Genomic DNA, 20,173 nt, shown 5'->3' on the forward strand with positions numbered 1-20,173 from the left:
AATGATGATTCAAAGCTTAAAGCGGTGAGGTTCTATATATTTGAAAACGGTACCAACAATAACCAGAACAAATATTTTAATTTCTTTTTGTAATTGAGTTGCATCAGACTTACTTTAGATAAGTATATTGAATACATGAAACTATAATAATAAAAATGGAAATAAAATAACTTTCAAAAGGCTTGCATGATGCAAACATCAATAAAACAATATTGCATACTTTAATTTATGCGTATATGTTAGAAAGGTAAAAAATATATGCATGTGTAAAGAAAGACAGAAAATCCTAAAGAAAAAGAGTGAAAGTTAGAAAAGAATAGCCAGCTTCTAAGATAGGCATGGGGTTTTATCCTTCACCTGTCATTTTAAATTTATTTCCATAATTATTTTCTTAATTGGACATTTCATTATCAATTAATTTAATGTCATATTAATAATAAAATTAAATCACAGAAAATTGGTTACATTTAAAGGGCCTGTATGTGAAATAAAGGGGGGACAAGTCCAAAACTGGGGAAAGGATTCCCATTTGTTACATGTAATACTATCCTTTTCTCTCAAAACATTATATCCCCTGCTAAACTCATCCTTTTGTGGTTCAGAAATAGTAGAGGGAAGTGGCTGAAGAATCCAGAACCTCCTGTTTACCTTGCAGCGTGTCTGCAAAGCTGATAACCAGAACTACATATTCTGTAAGAGGCCAGTGGTTTTGAGATCAAGTGTCAAATAATAATGAATCAAGATCTATTAACATGCTGCAAATTTGTATGTGGCAAGTTCATACTGAAAAATACACCCCAAATAAACAAGCATATACACATGTATTCAATATATTCAAGCATTGTCCTTGATTTAGTTTTTCTGTGAGTAATGGCACCAGATATCATGCAGTACACTGTACATAATATATAATAATAATAATATATAAAATATATAATAATGTATACATTATATATGTAATATATATAACCTGTATTGTTATTTATTTTTTTTATGAAGTTTTCCTTCACTGTTCTTCAGTATCTTTGTAAGACAAAATTCATCATCTCTGTACACAATTAGGGGAAAATCAAAGTGGTCAAAAGGTTCAGAGCATGTCATAGACAGGTTTGAAAAGATAATTCTGGATGTCTTGGCTCTTGACAGGTTCTGTGCTTGTTCTTCCTGCTATTGCATTTATGCATAGTAGATTTTTTTTTCTGTATGGAATATCAGATGAATTTGCTATACTGTTTCATTTCTGAATTAATAATTTTTCTTTTCCCTTATAGGTCCGTATGAACATTAAATCTCCATCTGATTTTGAATGGCAAAAACAGTCTCGATTTTATTTTCTTGAAGACTTGGATAAATGCGTTATCCAAATCACTGATGTAGAGTTCACCTACTGCAATGAATACTTAGGCTGTACGGACAGGCTTGTTATAACACCCTTAACTGACAGGTAGTTATAAAAAGAATGCAGTGCATAGCGCTGGAGCTAAGACTTAATTCCTTTGACTTAATTCCGTTACCTTTCAATGAGAGTCACGATTCTCACTTTGCTTGCACTCTAGTGCTGCAGTATCGATGGTGAACAGCAGAGGCCAGTGCTTATATATTCAGCTGGCAAAAGCAGGCACCCTTAGGAGGGGTCTCGAATTCTCTCGAATTGCTTGAGCGATGGTGCAGTGGTAGGCATCGAAAGGCTTATTTGTGCTAGAGGTAAATAGAGCTTAACATCATACTCTTCACCAGCCTAAACAGAGTGGATCTAAAAACAATATATTGCTGCTTTCAGTAAGCTAGCAGTTGCATGAGAATTTGGGGTTATGGCAAATGAATCATTTGAAATCATCCTAGAGGAAAAAGCAGTAACTCAGGACATAGCATTGAATAACTAGGGCCAATGTGGTTTTAAGCCCGGCCTATGGAGAATTACAGGACTACAAACAGAGAAAAAGCTCAGAGGGCAAAATGTAAGGAGAACTTTTTATTGCTGGAGTGTTAGTACGAACTCCACTAACTACATATTTTCCTAAAGTGCTTGATAGTGCTTCAGCTAGGCAAGAGGCGGACATATTTGCTTTGCCAGAGCTTGTTCTTTTAAGCGTGGCTAGGAATGTCAAAATACTGTGCATGTTCAATCGTTTGGTGTGTGAAGGACGACTGCTAGCCACTGAATTAATTTTGGAATTGTCTTTGCACTCTCTGTGCTACTAGATTTTATTTGCTAGTGAAGTTTCAGGCTTTTGCCAATTTCTGAACCAAAATTATGCCCAGTGAGCTGCTTAAGAGAACCAAAACCCTGTGCTTGGGTACTGGGATATTGATATGTAACACGCATCTGCCAAATTCTGTGTTATGTACCCTACTATTCCTATGCTTTATAGCGACTGCAGCAGTAACCATGCAGCTGATTAGTAGGTGTGGCAGTACTAACATGCAGACAGTATTTTTGTCCACCAGGAGAGACAGTATCAAGAAAATGCCATTTCAAATTTGTTCACAGGATTAAAATGCAACCTAATTGCTTAGGGATTGATTCAAGGTGCTATGCTACTCAATATTGAAAACTAGTGCAGGGTGACAGTACTGAAGAGGAGGAGTCTTTTGAATGAGTTTAAACTATAGTAACAACAGCAAAAAAGAACAGGGGTATCTGTCTTTGGGCAAATGTAGAAGATTCAAATAGAGCTGCAGGGATTGGTGGCTATCCACTGTTGTATACTGAAAGAGTATTTGAAGCAGAGATGTTTTTCTGGTGTTGGCATGGGAAACTTACATACCTAAGCAGTGTTGTGTAAGAACAGATTTTATTCCCCTTATAGACTTTTTCCATTTTAATATTTTTAATATTGCTATATGGACTTCTGTGAGCTTCTCACAAATGTCAGGTGATGATATATTTGCTTTCCATTAATCAACTTGAAGTCAAATGCTGTTTGGCTAATGATTTTGTGTTCTGAAAGATTCTCGAAGCACATGGTAAATACACACTGGCAGTAGTATGTTACAGTAAGATAATGGGACTGGAATTGAGTGCTCCTAAACATCATGTCAGACACAGGCCATGTCACATGTATATAATTTGTCCTTACCTCATTTTCAGTAGCAGAATTGCTAGGAGTGGTTGTCACGGAATATTACCCCGAGGTTAATTTAAGGGACAACAGGGTCCAAAACAACTTTTATTAAACTGGTGAGAAATAGGGTTTTAGCATTCCAAAACTGACTTAAATAAAGGTTCGGATATCAGTTGAGGAAAATTATTTAGGGGCAGCAACCACTACAACAGGCGGTCCACAGAGTGCATACACGTGGCTTCACTCAAAACAATGCCGGAGTCACCCCTGTGTCCCAGAGAAGAACATACTTGCCCAAACACGTAGCAGGATTATTTTTAAAGAGATACGCGTACTCGTAGTGAGTACGGAAAGTGTACACTTGCGATTCCGCGAGGGTAAATTTATAACACACTCGCAATCCTGCGAGAGTTAATTTACTTACACGTGCAAATGTGCACGGAATATTACACGTGCTTACGTGGAAGCACGGGAGGAAAATACACTCGCGGTTGTGCGAGGAAATAATTTAAAGTACGCGTGCAAATGTGCACGGAAAGTTACACGTGCGTATGTGCACGGAAAGTATAAATATACTCGCAATCCTGCGAGAGTTTTACTCACAGCTGTGGCGGCGAGGCAAGCAGAGTCTCCATCCCGGGGAGCTGCGGGGGCCGTGGCTCCTGGCGGCAGTGGCTAAACTCGTGCTCCGAGAAACTCGCAACAAAAAGGGCGGAGTTTCGGCGAGAATCCCATTTTTGTAATTTGATCAGACCTGACTGTAGGCATTGCTAAAGCTCCTCTGCACCCCCCCTCCCAGGCTGTGGGTGCCCCCGAAGCCTCCCAAAAACATCCCCCACCCTGGGCGTGGGCGCCCAGCGGCTCTGCTAATGGCCCTGGCCAGGGTGCTCTGGAGCCAAACAAAAGAAGCTATTAGCCTCAAGTAGCAGAGAAAGAGAGGAGATGTGCCCACTCCTCCATTCTGAAGGAGGGAGGGGGAGAGAGGGGGCAGAGAGGGAAAGTGAGGGGGGGGTTGCATTCTGCCACAGTGGTATTTTTACTGTGTTAACTGAGTGCCTGTTAACTGATAACTGAGTAATAAGGTGCTAAAGCATTATTATTGCTATTATATTAGAACAAGTATTATTTTATAGGAAGTGATACTAGCTGGTATCATTTGGGTCTTTTCAGTGCCCATTTTATCTCCCCAGATAGATCATAAAGCTATTGAGTTTCACAGTATTAAAATGGGCTTACTGGGATTTTGGAGCATTGTAGGATAGAACAACAGTCTTCCTACACCCTTCAGTAATCTCCACACCGTCTGGGGAGGCTGAGACTTAAACCTGTAGATGTCAACCTAGGATGGAGGCTGAAGCAGAAGGTGATCCTAGGATTCATGGATCCCTCCCCTTCTTCATTTACCATTGTTGGGTTGTTAAGCCTGGAGGAAAGGAGGCTGAGGGGAGACCTTATCGCTGTCTACAACTACCTGGAAGGAGCTTGTAGTGAGGTAGGTGTTGGTCTCTTCTCCCTAGTAACAAGTGACAGGACAAGAGGAAATGGACTCAAGTTGCATCAGGGGAGGTTTAGATTGGATATTGGGAAAAAATTCTTCACAGAAAGGTTGTCAGTCATTGGAAAAGGCTGCCCAGGGAAGTGGTGGAGTCACCATCCCTGGACGGGTTTAAAAGACGTTTAGACGAGGTTCTTAGGGACATAGTTTAGTGGTGGACTTGGCAGTGCTAGGTTAATGGTTGGACCTGATGATTTCACAGGTCTTTTCTAACCAAAATGATTCTATGATGTATGATTCTATTAATCTTCCCTCTTGTCCATTCTCCTTCTGGAACTCAAACCCTCATGTGATTGGCAGCACTGCTTTGGTTTGACATGCTGGTAGGGAATCGTCAAGAACAGAAGCTGCTTCCAGCCTCTGTGCCTTCCTATTGCCAGACCAGAGAGCCCATCTTGTGTGTTCTGGGGAGAGAGTAGGAGGATGGGAAAACAGGGAAAAACCCCTTCGATCTGGGTGTTGCAGTATAAGACTTCATTCATGGAGGGGAGGGCATGTGATCAGAGTGAGAAAATGGTGGTGCTGTGAGAGTTGGCCTGTGGGTTTCCTGGGCTGTTGCACTCATTGCGGTGCTGGACCTGCTTTTCTGTAGGTGCAGCAAAGGTGGTAGCTGGTAACTCAGCTTCACAGTGTGTAAAGGAGGTGAGTGAGGACTTACCACATGGAAGCACAACCCTTTGTGCCCTCTTCCTGAGCTCTGTATAATGCAACTGCTGTGCTTACATTAATGGACTTCAAGTAATTAAGAATAGAAAAAGATTAATAAAATTCTTTGTTCTATCTCTAGGTGTTACATCACTCTGGCACAGGCCCTGGGCATGAGTATGGGTGGTGCCCCAGCAGGACCTGCAGGCACAGGGAAGACAGAGACAACTAAAGACATGGGCAAATGCCTGGGCAAGTACGTTGTTGTTTTCAATTGTTCAGACCAAATGGATTATAGAGGACTTGGCCGTATCTATAAAGGTAAGAAATAATCTAGTTTGTTCATTTTAGTAAGAAATAATCTAGTTTGTTAATTTTAGAGTCATAAGTATTTGTAGATGCTCATCAACTTTTCCCAATATTTGATTTTTTTTTTCCTTTCCTTTTTCTTCCTGCATGCTTTCAGGCTTTTGTTTTGTTTTGTTTTTTAATGTTGTTGGAAGGTGTTTCCTATCTACGTCTTCTTTTCCTTTTCCCTTTTAATCCTTTCTACTGATTTTCTTTATGCCTTTATCCTACCCATGCCAATGGGAGAAGATATTTAGTTCTCCCTTGCCATTTTTGTATCAAGCAAGACAAACAAATACAAAACTCAATGATGTTGTGCAAGGAGGGAAACATGCAAAGTGGTGTTGTGTATTATTTTGAACTCTAGAATTTTTTGGGAAATGAGATAGTGGTCAAACTCTGGTAACTTCTCATGACAAACAGAGCTTTGAAGTCAGATTTGGAAACAGTGGTCAGGTGATCCAATATCTGTGGACTCCATTATGTCTGTTTTCTTGTATACAGCTACTACTGGTTATATGGATGGGCAGACCACAGAATGCCACCATTTCTGTGAGTGGTGGACTCTTAAATCTAACACAAGGTATCATAAACATAATTTTCACCATTGTGATATCTCGTGAATGTTAAAACATAACCTGGAGATCATTTTTGGTTTTAATTCAGAAGCCAGCAGAGCTGGCCAAGGTTTTAACAGAAGTAGCTTTTGTCTTTGGGTTCTCGTTTAAGAGTTTAAGAGCATCCAATTAAGCTTTTCTAATGGAGATAGAAAGTCTGAAAGGTATGTGAAGTTTGAATTAAGGTGATTTTGTATTTAATTGTGAAAAGATCTTCTGTGTTTCAGTCTTATCTCTTCTGTGGTCATACTGGGTTTGCCTGGCACTGAATTAGATCAAGACCAATAGTACTTATTTGGGAAGAACTGAGTTAAGAGCAGTACTTGTACTGACTTCACTGGACTACTGTTCTTCCTCCTAATCCTTTTGTTCTTTTACAGACATTTTTAGGCCTCATTAACTTGTTAACTTCCTTTAATTGCCATATCAAAAAGAGGGAAATGAGAAGAAGTAGAGCAGAGAAAGAAGGGAAAAAATGATTTAAACAGTTTGACAAGTTTTTGTAATCATGACTCAGAAGATTTTTAGCTGTTTGTACATTCTGCAGAATGCCCTGCTTCTCACTAATCAAACACATTAGGTCCAGTTATAGGAATGGGAATATAGATAAGGAACATTTCTATTCTTGCTTCTTTTGCCTCAGCCGGCATCCATCCCGTGTTCCTCTGAGCCATGACAGAAGAGATATACTGAGCTTTGAAAAGGCACTGATGTTTCTGAATTTCTATCTCTCCCTCCCTCTGGGGCACCCCCATGTCTATTCCCTTCCCTTCCCTTCCCTTCCCTTCCCTTCCCTTCCCTTCCCTTCCCTTCCCTTCCCTTCCCTTCCCTTCTACTGGGGATTTATCTAGCTGTGGCTGCAGGGAGGAGCCAGCCTGGAGCAAGCAGGATAGCTGGAGAAAACAGTCAAGGAGGCACTGCTATGAAAAGAGGAGATATAGTGCTTGCTGTAGCCCTATCATTTTCATACCAGGAATCTGAGGTAGTGCAGTAAATATAGAAGCAGTGAGTGGTAGAGCTGGTGACCATCCTTAGCTCTTGTGAGAGTTTAATCCCCAGTCTTGAACTGGTCCCATGAAGAGGCCACTCTTGTAGCTAGAAGTTCTGCTAATGTCACAAGAATGGAAAGTTTGATCACAGTCTTCATTTAAGGCACTCTGGAGGGCAGAGAGGCCCTGCAGAAGGATCTAGACAAATTAGAGAACTGGATAATCACCAACCACATAAAGTTTAACAAGGACAAGTGCCAGATTTTGCACGTGGGAAACGACAACCCTGGCTGTACATGCAGATATTCAGAAAAGGTTCTTCAGCCAGAGGGTGGTGGAGCACTGGAACAGGCTCCCCAGGGAGGTGTCACGGCCCCAAGCCTGACAGTGTTCAAGAAGAGATGGGACAATGCCTCAGATACATGGTGTGAACTGTGGGATTGTCATATGCAGGAACAGGGCAGGAGTGGGAAACAATGATTCTTGTGGGTCGCTTCCAACTCAGGACATTCTATGATTCTATGAAGGTGTTAGGCAGCCTTTTAGCTAGTCTTTTAACTTTAGCTTTGGTCTTTTTAGGTGAATTCAGGCATTCACTACCTTGGAGAAGGCTGAAACTGAATCAGTGCTCCTATGAGCAGTGAGAGCAGAAGACAGGTTTCATAGTATCTTGTTACATTATGCTGGGATGTGGTTAAACTTTCATAGAAGCTGTACTTCTGTACAGCTGTACTGACTTCTGTACTGAATATATTGTGTTATTGTAGCCCTTACCTGAGGTAAATAACTGTGTTTATAACCAAGGCCAGATCTTCACATGTCAGGAGAGAGGATAGTGATCAGGAGCTGGTGACTGGGAGCTATGGAAAGCTATGGAAAGCTGCTCATTGATATAATACCAAACAAACAGAGGAACGTTTCTAAGTTAGAAACTGAACTGGCTGTGTATGTGAATACCTTCAGTCAAGGTCACAAGTTTCTCAAAGCACCTCTTGTAACTCCTAGATATTTGGGCCAACATTTAGTTTGCATATCTTTTATTGTGTGTGCAGACTTTCAGTGTCTCAAGTTTATTTTACTCATCGGTAATAAGCAGAAGAGGGTTGGGGCCAGCTTGCTGTCTAAGCACGAATATGCTCATAATGCCAAGCACAGTCATCTACAGGGTCTCTGTTGTACCTGCAGTCACCAGTTCAGAGGGGGGAAGCTTTTCCTTGGAGTGGGTTTGTCTTTGATCTCACCAAGCTGTTGCCTTTTTCCTCTCTGTTCCTTCTGTGATAACATTTGTGGTTCTTTATGTTACCACCTTTTTTCCTGAATTCTTGGTGATTTAACTTTTTTGTCTTAAACTGTTTGTGACTTTTGTCAGTTCAGACATCTAGCCTTTGTATCCTTGCTTTGTTTCTGCCTTCTTATCCTGAGGTCTTTGGTAACTTTCTTGTTTCAGATGGAATTATAACCACAGCTTGGCATTTCCTTCTTTTAGTAAAGTTGCGCACAATTTGTGTGTCTAAGAACATCAGCTGAATTTTAGGGTTCAGCTTTCTTTGTTGTTTTTTCCATTTTCTGTAGAGTATTGTCATCAAATGCAACAAAAGCTAAGTAATACTGTATAATGTGTCCTTGTTATCTGGCTATCTCATTTAATGGCGTGCTGGTGTTCACTATGAGTTAGAAAAGATGCTTATAGAACTCAAAAAATTGCTGCTCAGGTGACCATGACGCCTATGGCTGCTTTCCTCAGCCAATTTTCTAGTGAGATGATGGCTTACTTCTCAGAGAATTTCCCTGGGAATTAGATAATAGATCCAACTGAATAGGTCCTGAATAGGGTGATTTTTTTTTTCAGCATTCATCAGACTGTTGTGTGTCTGGGAGGAAAAATAAGATGCTGTTCTCACAAAACTCATTGATTCTTTCATTTGTGAAGGTCACCAGTTGCTTTAGACTTATTTTCACAACTTGGAAGGCTCTGGCTTGGAATCACGATTTTGATGTTGAAAAGTAAGATATTTGCTGTTTCTTGAAGAGTGGATATACTGAAGTTGGGGAAGGAAATGAGCTCTTCTCAGTTTATTAGGAGGAGCAAAGTGAGTTTAGAGAGAGATTCTTTGATTTGTATGAGATCGTTAATGAAAAGTGTAGTTCTTCACAGCTGTAGAAGCGCTTTCATGCAGACTAATAAGAAAGTTCTCATGAAACATACTACCTATTTTAGTGCACACATTGAGAAATTCTTCAGAATTCCATATGTTCACGATGAGCTTTGTACTCCATCACCAGTGTTTCTTCTTCCAGACTTTTCACTTAATTTGGTGTTGTGGGTCAACTTATCAGATAATAGCAGTGAGGAGAAAAAGAGGGTGTAGAGGTGGTGTTGTCATGTCTACAGCTGTGTTTCCAGATTTTTTCTGTAACGAAAATAAGTTCGATCTTCACAACAAATAAATAGAAAAAATATTAATAATATAATTACTAATACAATATAATTAATAATATAATGCAATGTAATATCAAAACCAATATCTTGTATACGATAAAATTATAATTTTAGGTTCTCTTGGTTGGCTCAGAGCTGGGGTTCTGTCTCCCTGTTTGCCTGTCTTCCTGTCTCCTTTGTTTTCCTGTCTGACTCCAGCTATTCACAGGCAGATGGTCTAGTCAAGATGTCCAAGGCCCGGACTTTCACCTTTGATAGTTTTGTTTTTGAAATTTGAACCAAAAAGTAGATTCAAATGTAACTGGTCATCTGAATTGGACCAGAGGTAACCCATGAAAGTGCAGGGAAGCAAGTAAGAAGCTGAATTTTCGAGTTTTCTATGATGTCAAATTCAGTGTTAAAATTGCCCAGGAATCTGTAATCAGGGGTACTTCATCACTGTTACTGAAAAGTGTTGTGAACACCCTTTGGGAAATGTTTTGTCTGTGGTTGTCTGCAAATGAGTATAAACATTTTATTTGCTTTTGTTTGGTTTTCTATAGTTATAGTCAAACAACTTCAGTCTTACCTGAGGTACCTTTTTACGATTTGATATTCAATGCAATATTTAATGTAAGATTTGATATTTACCTTAATTGAGAAGGTGAATAAATGAGTATGGAGCTCTGTAAATACTTTAAGAACCAAAAAGTACCTTGTAGCTTACCACTCCTGGGCCGCACTTTGGCTAGACAAAATTCTGTTTTAGTGAAATTTGCTTTGAATTATGTCACAGTAGTTCTACCTCTGTGTAAAATCTTAAGAGATGTGTCATTTCAGTATGATAATTTTGCAAGAAATGGTTTTATTCAAAGCTGTGGGATATTGACCTTGCCTGAAAGTCAGGTTTCCTGACACCATGCAGCAGGTGGCATTACAGAACAAGTGATTTTTTTATTCTTTCCCAAGGAAAATAGTTTGGTTAGAACTGAACCTCACCATTCTATAGAGAATTTAATTTCAAAACTCTTTAGTATACGGATAGTGAGTGTAAGAGACTATTATACGGAACTAAGTCTCTTTGTAAATAATATCCGGCTTTAGGGCTTTTTCTTGTTGCATCCCAAAAAGTAGTAGATACTGATGTTTAAAAACAAAGTAGAAATGCCCTTTTTTTTTAAGGATGGATTCTAGTAGGCATTTAACACAAGTAACAAAAAGTGGCCAAATGCTTTTGAAAAATCTCTGCAAGAATTTTTCATCTGGAAACAGCAAGAATGGGGTAGCTCCACGAGGGAAGACAAGCCAGGACCCAGGGGTGGCCACCCCACAGGCAGAGGCAGGGACTTCAGTGACCAGGGCACAGTCCCACAGTGCCTGAGCAGGGCAGGTTGGTGACAGCTTCTTCCATCAGCTGTCCAGGGACCATCAGACAAGGTGAAATAATAAGCTGGGTCCAGCGTCCATCTAGGAAGTTCAGACAGGATCAGCAGGAGGCAGAGCTGGAGGTAAAACTGTGGATAGTTCTGGGGTCCTGCAGGAATTTCAGTCAGAAAGTGGGGATAACAGGTAAGGGTGGTCAGGGCAATTAAGACCTGTTGATTGTAAAGCAGTGGAACAGGCTGCCCAGGGGAGTGCTGGAGTCACCATCCCTGGAGGTGTTTAAAAGGTGTTTAGACAAGGTCCTTAGGGACATGGTTTAGTGCTGGAGTTAGGTTATGGCTGGACTTGATGATCTTTAGGGTCAGCTCCAACAGGAATGATTCTATGGTGCATCCGATGCCCTGATATTCTTCATACAAGAGGGAGAACTTTAGTTAAAGGACTTTCTGCCATACTAGTGAAGTCAGGGAACATTCTTCATTTGTTTTTAAAGACAGTATGATTGAGTCTTTCATATTTAAATTTGGTACCTATCGATAGAATTACATTAATCTTTTCTTCATTATGGCATTGTTGTATTTGTATATATTCCATTTGATTTAAAATTTTGTCATTAAGACCATGTGACATTTTATTATCTTTTCTTTTGGAGCATGTTTTTCGTTGTAATTTCACATAAATCATTTAGAAGCAATTTAGGAACAAAAATTACTATACATATTTCTTCATAGAAAGGGTTGTAAAGCAGTGGAACAGGCTGCCCAGGGAGCTGGTGGAGTCACCATCCCTGGAGGTGTTTAAAAGACATGTAGATGAGGCTTGTAGGGACATGGTTTAGTGCTAGATTTAGGTTATGGTTGGACTAGATGATCTTAAGGGTCTCTTCCAACCGAAATTATTCTATGATGTTCTATGATTCTATCATATGGAATAGAACTGAATTTCATGGGAGATCTATAGTATTTCCCTAGCTGAATCTAATCTTAAGGAGCCAATTTTGGCTGTACTACCACTAGTTTTGATCTGGTCTGACTCCACTAATTTTGTTGAAGAGTTGTTCGGGACTACAGTGGGTCCATGGATTCCCTGACGGAGGGCATGGGAACAGAAATTATCCTTGAAGATATGAAGGCCTACCCATGAGAAAGATGGGAGTAAAGGAGTATCTGGAGATGTTAAGGATGTACCCGTGAGAGAGAAGGGAGTAAAAGAGACATTGATGACAGCAAAATTAGCCAATGAGATGTTACTCCTGTAACTTGTAACCAATAGTGAAGAGACACATGAATTGGTAAAACTGTATAAAAATGCAGTTGTGGCAGTAAATGGCATCTACTACTTTCATCCTGGAAGAACTTGGTCTATGTCGTTTGTCCGTCTCAACCACGACAAAGAGTCCTTTCAAAATTACATGGGTGAAAAAGATGAATCAATGAAACAATATAAAGTAAGTGGTTAATGGGAATGAAAAAAAAATAATGTAAGGGGATTTTCTTGTTTTGTTTTATTTTCATTTTTTCTGTCAGCAAAAACTGACAAATATTGATTTCGCTATGATAGTTGATCACAGTAGAAGATGGGACAGAGTAGAATAGAGGCAGAGAAGAAATGTAAAAGGGACCTCAAGAGGTTTAGAGTGTGATGAGAGTTCCTTAAAGAGCAAGAGAAGATCAGACAAGGAACAGTAGAGGGAAGGGAAGAAGGATAATATGAACAGAACAGGCCAGAGCAAAGACAAGAGAAAACAAAACAAAGCAAAGTAATAAGTGTATAGCATTTTTATTGATTTTTATAAGTGTATTGCATTTTTATTGATTTTTGAGTATGTTCTCTTTCATTAGCTTAAGTGTCTTAAGGAATTAACATTACGCATAAAACACCCCTTGATTTATTTTACCGGTACTATAGGCATTGTGATATAAAGTGTGGAGATTCAGGGGAGCGCTGGGTATAGTCGTTCAACATTGCAAACACACAAATGCCTTTTTTTGACTTGTGCCCTTTTTCTGCATTTAGCACTACCTTCAAATGGCTTAAACCAAACTGAGCTCCGCCAGTCCTGGGGAATGAACTGAACCCCTCTGAACACTTACATGTAGCAGCAGTTAAAGTGCGGATCCAGGTCCTTGCTGGACCCAGGCAATAGGAAATACTTGTGCAGAGTGGGCTTTGGGAAGGGAGGAGACGGCACCCATGAAGTTCCCATGTAGAGTTGCTGGCCTTCGTCTCTTGTGAAATGGAGGTGGAATAGCAGGAGGTTGTGCAGCTTTCCCACGGCTGCTCTGGGAAGCAGACCACTCTCCTATTTCAGTCCTGTTAATATGACACAGAAGAAGGAGTACTTGACTCTCCTAAAAGACATTCATTTTGTGGTATTTATGGTTATTAACATCTGTCTAGAAATCCATGGCATGTTCCAAATAACGGTTCTAAGTATGACATCAGATTCCTCTCCCTTGAACACCAGGCTGCTCTTCTCCAACAGTTTCTGACATATGAATTAGTTGTTTTAAAATGCTATCATGCTTCTGTCATAAATATATTGATTTCTGAATTTGATTCTGTGCTTTTCATTTAGGTAGGTGTCTCTCAAGCTCATCTTCATCGTCATCATCAATTTCATCCCCTGTGTAGATGCGTTTCCATGCTATATTTATGTTTATGCTGCTAGGTGGTATATGCGGTATTATTGAACATCTTCTGCCTTCTAGTTGCTGTAAAAATGTAGAATTGTTTATAATGAAGTTTATATATCTTTCTTCCAAGAGGTTAATTTATTTTGAGTTTTTACTTCTCATTTTACTTTCTGTTCATACTTTCTGTTCTTCTCATGTTACATTAAGTTGTATAGAACATGCTATATTTTATATATATATACATATATATATATATATATATATATTTTTATATAATTATTGTTTGATATTTTTACCAAAATGTTGTTGTTGTTGTTGTTGGTTTTTTTTCCTTTTTTCTTTTTAGGTTTAGCACAGTCAGGTGCATGGGGTTGTTTTGATGAATTTAACCGGATTGAACTTCCAGTTTTATCAGTAGCTGCTCAGCAGATATATATTGTACTTCAGTGTAAGAAAAATAAGAAACCTCAGTTTATTTTCACTGATGGTGATGTTGTTGACATGGACAGAGAATTTGGTATATTTCTGACTATGGTACGTATGTGAATATGTGTAAATGACATCATTATGGAAAACCTTTCCTATTTCATTTCCTATTGAAATTTCCTTGTTGAAATCATTGGAACTGTCTGTTAGAAAATAGAAACTACAATTTGAACAATGATTTGGTCAAGTAATAATGATGATATTTTCTCTTGCCTATATTTCTAACTGGAACTTAGGACTTGAGGTATGCAATTATCATTAACCACATATTTTAAGGGCCTTTTTAGTTGAATATTTGACAGATTGAGACTGAACCCAACCATCCCATATTTTCTGAAAGCCTGTCAAAATACAACAGAAATAACTGTCCACTGCAAGGACTATTGTTGGTCTGGTTGGTATTTCACCACCAGTGAAGAACCTTTGACCACAATCCTTCTACATGACAGCATGAGGGAAAACACCCTCACTCTGGTTCACTGGCCTCCTGAAGATTAATCTTTGGTGCTGGTGAGCTGCTTCTAGCGGTGCAGGAGGCAAAGAAACAGGAAAGTGTAAGAATATTTTGAGAGCCTTTTTGTGTCTTCCCCTCCTTAGCTGTAGGCTACATACCCATCACTCAAAATGGAAGCATTTGTCTTTATTTTAAGGGTTCCCACCTTTGAAAAGGTGTTAATGTTATCACTTTATTTTGGAAAAAGAGAACAAATTAGTGACATACAAAGACCAGTGGGAGGGCAGGTTGGAAGCAGCTGGAAGAATTTGAGAAGTTATCACTGCACAGCCAGCAACCACTGTTCTCACAACTGAACCATGCAGTATCACTTGAATGACTCAGGGAAAGGTCAGATCCATCAATTTAAATTATATTCAATAATGGCTTGCACTGCTTGACTCACTTTGCGCTGGAATGGTCTGGGAATGCTCACAAGGGACAGGAACCTCCAGCACTGGAAGACTATCAAGACGGTGAGGAACTACCCATTTAGAGCAGCTCCAACAAGATCTGTAAATGATTGTCTGTCTATGTCTGTCTTGGGCATTTCTGAGTGACACGTGTGATACCGCATAACTCATGAATTGCAGTATGTAGGCAACTGCGTAGTGGTGTGTTAATTGTGCTCCTGTGTTTGCCAAATAATTATCAGAAAAGATAAACCTTCCCATCCTGCTTTCATTACATAAGATTGTATTTTATAGTATTTTATTTTATATTTTGCGTTTTTCAGAACCCTGGCTATGCAGGACGACAGGAACTTCCAGAGAATCTGAAGATACAGTTTCGCACAGTTGCTATGATGGTGCCTGACCGTAGTATTATTATGCGAGTCAAGCTGGCAAGTGCTGGTTTCCGAGACAACCAAGTCCTTAGTCGAAAATTCTATACACTCTACAAACTCTGTGAAGAGCAGTTATCTAAACAGGTAAAATAAATATTTGTCCAACTGTAAGCTGTCACTGAAAGGGTATGTAGAGAATATACTTTCATAGAATATGTCACCTTTACACTCGTGAACCTATTCACTTTGTAGGATTTTCAGTTTCAAGTTCTAGAAACAGTCTGAAATCCTAATGTTGTTTTTATTTTTCACACTAATTTGTGTAGTAAAGGAAGTTTGAGTTGTAATTTTAAACAGAGTGCAGTTATTGGAGAAGTTACGAGGAATGGTGTATGTTGCTCTGCTGAACTTTGTAGAGGACACATTTTTCAGTCTCCTCACTTATGGAGGCTACATCTATTGGAGGGGCAGTGTAAGAATTGTAAATAGCTGAAGAGTGTCTAGAAGGCACTGTCTTGCTGAGAGCTACCAGAAATGTGCTATTATGTTTGGTAGAAAGAAAGAATAAAGCTGCTTTTAAGAACAGAACTAGTTGTTGCCTTTTGAATACCCTGTGCTGGCTGACCACTAGAGAGTCTCAAAGAGAAATCATATGAATGGTAGGTAAATTGCAGATCAAATACCTGCTTTGGTTGGCTCCTAATATGGGTATATCTTGACTGCATTCTCCATTATATTATTTCAGTTCTACATCAAATGTTTATCAGTGACTAAGTTGACATCCATGTAGAAATCTTGTGTACTACACCAGAATGACACAACGGTATATCATATTGCCCTCTTACTTCAGAGGTAAAATAAAAATGTACAGATTTGGATTTCCTCTTCCTTTCTCCATACATCCATAATTTCACTCTCAATATACACAACCTATCTGGATTCCCATTTTAATTTATCTCAGGTTTGGTTTTCTGGGAGAGTTTTACTCATCAGCTTTATGTTGTAGACTGGCTTCTAAGGGTCATGTTTGCTACCGGCTTCCTTGTAATATTGCCCAAGGTGTCTTCATTAGCCTTCAAATTAGTTTTTAGGCAATCTGAATCACCCTATATTGACCTAGCATCACTAGTATTAGTCCATTTGTTTCTGTCCAACTTACTCTCTCAGTCCTGTCATCTGCCTGTGTTTTATAGTTACCAGGTTTATAAGTTGCATTTGTAAGAGGATCATTTTCCAAGAGCTCTCTCTTAAGTGGGATTTGTGGAGATTGTTAAGGAAAATTTGTGCATGCACAGTTCTAGCAGTTAACAGCATAGCTTGCCTCCAGAGTATTGAATATGGGTCTCTCTTTCTTTCCTCAGGCTTGACCTCAGTAGGATAAATTTTCTCATTGCTTCAGTTTGGGAGGTCATTTTTGTCCCTGACATGATCCATTCCTTCACTGTGGAAGAGACATTTAAGCAGGCATCAGAAGTTCGTCCATCTACCTCTGCAAAATTGCTTTCCTTGTTTTGTGTTTGTCACGGGCATTGGAACTGTTTCTCTTCTGAACAGAGTACTTAAAAATAGCACACACACCCAAAGAAAACTTAACTGTGTACAAAACTATTTTCACTATCTTAATCGTGTAAAATGTTTTGTACGTTACTATTGCTGCATCTGCAGCTATGTGTAGTTTGATCATTTCTGAAGCAGGAACTGCCCTGGAGTCTCTGAGACACCAAGAGTCTGCACTCAGCATGTTAATCAATGTATTGAAGCATATAAGTAGCACTTATTAGTTGGCCTAGGGTTCGTAGGAACTGCCTGAAGGACTCTGTGGAGCTGACTGAAATTGTCATCTGGAAAACTCCTCTACCAATTAGTCAAATACTTTCCTATAAAGGAAGGTAGCTCAATCACCTTGTCTCAGGTCAGTCCTTTGTCTCTATGCTGATGCTATCAAGGGAGTTCCTTGCTATTCATTAATGGAAATTAATGACCAAGTGCTCTGGGCACAGCCCTCACACCCAACTACATCACAATTATATATTTGAATTTTATGCTTATATCTCACTTATAACTTCAATTCCATTGTTCTTACTATACAAGCCATGATGTCTGTGGAAAAGAGTCTTCATGTGTATTTATAATTTCTTCAAGACCTTCTAACCTTTCTCCAGTATCCATCAGAGGAGGCTGCTATGCTGATCCTTGCTCCTAGCAGTTTGTATTGTGGATCAAGCTTCTATACCCTGTAATATGAGCCAAGAAGCACAGCTTTCTGCAAACCCATGGTAATATGCTAGTTTGTCCTGCCTGTGCTGCCTCTCAGCAGCATTTTAGACAGTCTGCTCTTGTTGAAGTCCCTTATATACAGTTATATAATCAGAGAGGAGCTAAGTTTGGGAGGGACCCTTGGATGTCAAAAAGTCCCATACCTGTACTGAAAGTGGATGCAAATAGAGCAGATGGCTCAGCACCTTGTCTGGGTGAGCTTTGCACAGCCTCTCCAGTCAAGCTGTTGAAGTGTCTGAGCACCTGTCACCATTTTTTTGGTGAGGATATTATTTGAGACAGTGTTGAAATCTCCTGAGATGCCTCTACCGTGCTGTGTTGTCCTTCCATCAGATATTGGGGAGTATGAAGTCCCCAGTGAGGACCAGGGCTTGCAAAGACGAGACTAATTCCAGTTGTCAGAAGAAAGTTTCATCGGCATCTTCCATATCAGAAAGCTTGCAGCAGACATCGGCCATAATGTTGATCGCCCCTAAACCAAATGCTCTCATCTGGCTCATCAGCCATCCTAAGGCAAAATATTCCCACTCGCTTTACTTTAAAGGGCAACTCCCCATGTGATCCTCCTGGGTTGTCCTTCCTGAAGAACCTGTATCCATCCATGGAAACACTCCAGTCTTATAAGCTTTCTCACCGCATTTCTGTCATCCCAGTTATGTGGTAAGCCTATAACTGCACAGAGAGTTCTGTTTTTTCCAGTTTTGTTCCCATGCTGCGTGCATTAGTGAACAGGGACTTCAAACTGGCACCTACTTGTACTGGTTACTCAAGAAAAATGTAAGACCTTCCGCCATGATGCTGTCCTCTTGGCCCTTCCTTATCTGCATGCAGACACACTTGAGATGGGCCACTTTCCTCCCTGTTCTGTCATTCTTGATGTCTCTCCTGTCTACATCAGACTGCATATTTTGCTTTTCAGTTGGGCCCACCATTTCCTCACTTGAACGTGAGTTGTTAATCTTCCTCCTCCATCATTCATACTTGTAAAGGGATATTTTGAAAGACTTGCTAAAGTTGCTTGTGAAAGTTGTTATAGGTTGGGAAGTACATCTGATGTGATATGTGATTATATGTAGAGAGAATTCTAAATAATTCATCTGCTTAGATAGGGGAGGTCAATGAATTGGAGATATTTCTAAGAGTACAATGGGACACAAATTGCTTCTGTCTAGGCAGAAAACTAGAACTATAAAGTATAGACAGACTTTCTTAGAGGCATATTAATTTGTCTTTCCCAGTGGAAGTTCTTATTTATTTAAATTTTTAATGGTAAATTTTAAATTTGAAGTAAGTACTGCTGGGTATCCATGCAGTTGGCTGGAAAGAATAGGGTCACGTAAAGAACCAGTGCAATAGGAAATGGCGGAACAGTGCCTGTTTTTGGCAAATCCAATATACGTCAACAGGAGAAAATAAAAACAAACAAGCATTCACCAGCCAAACTTACCTCCCACAAAATTTAAAATGAATTTGCTAGAAGGAATACATTAAGTCCTTCAGACATTTTACACACACAAATGCAGACTCTGTAGAAAGAAGAACTCTGATACACAAATAGCCAAAGGCACCTTGAGTCACTATCATCTCTTTCAGTAAACATACAAAAGTAAAAGAATAGTTCTTAGTAAATGCATGAAGTCCAAGGTGTCCACAGGCCTGTGAAACAGTTGTTCTGACAGAGGCCCCCAAGCTGAATTATTTCCCTTTGTCGTAGGACTCCTAGCTAAAGTTCACTGCTGCCTACTACCACAGAGCCTTGCCAAGATTAGGGAAAACCACAGAAACTGAAAAGAAGAACCTAAAAAAGCTTGAAAGCAAATGAGGCCATAATCCCTTTTTGAGGATTATATGTTTAAGGTGCTTTCATACAGAGAAAACCACTGATACCCCTTTTTTCTTTTCCTTACAACAGCAAACTATATTTCTAGTGTTTAGATTTTTATTTGCAGATTTTTAATTCTTCCCTACACAAACATCAACTATTCCACTGCAGTCCATTTTGTCCAAGTGAAATCTTTTGCCTGCTGTTAAAAGATGTAGCAAAGAAATATCTTATAATCCACATTTGCCAGTAAATTCTAGCTTTTCTGTGCTATTCCTGAAAGGCAAAGCAGTTGTAAGTCTAGCAGACTGATGAAGGAAAATAAATGATGGTCACTTTGAACCACCCGTCATGTAGGTCAGTTGAAATCCACCAGAAAAAACTGTCTTTAAAAGTCATTTTAGCCAATTTTATTTTTTCTAATAGGTATGACAGTATTTCTTCAAGTTTAACAAAGCTTTTCACTTCTGCACTTGTCTTTATTTTTTTTGTATAATACATAGATCATTTATTGAATTTCTCTTGTTAATTCTGAACTCTAATTGTGATCTAGTTCACCAGCTTGGTATCATCTGCAAACCTCATCAAAAAGTTATTTCTTGCTAAAAATTCAGAGTTGTACTCAATGTATTGTTCCAATTTGTCAGGCCG

General features: G+C 39.4%; 1 protein-coding gene across 1 annotated transcript in view; it reads left to right on the top strand.

Annotated features, from left to right (window-relative positions):
- Positions 1-20,173, top strand: part of LOC308053297 (dynein axonemal heavy chain 5-like) — a gene marked incomplete at both ends in the record, with an annotated part of 168,550 nt that overhangs the window by 53,696 nt on the left and 94,681 nt on the right. Inside the window, 4 exons of the mRNA XM_080364153.1 lie at positions 1,272-1,444; positions 5,408-5,586; positions 14,004-14,191; positions 15,373-15,567. Coding sequence (XP_080220279.1) covers positions 1,272-1,444; positions 5,408-5,586; positions 14,004-14,191; positions 15,373-15,567 — 735 coding nt within the window. The remainder of the gene's footprint in view (positions 1-1,271; positions 1,445-5,407; positions 5,587-14,003; positions 14,192-15,372; positions 15,568-20,173) is intronic.

The sequence above is a fragment of the Nesoenas mayeri genome (genome assembly GCF_963082525.1).
Source record: "Nesoenas mayeri genome assembly, chromosome: 2".
In the NCBI taxonomy this organism is placed as follows: domain Eukaryota; kingdom Metazoa; phylum Chordata; class Aves; order Columbiformes; family Columbidae; genus Nesoenas; species Nesoenas mayeri.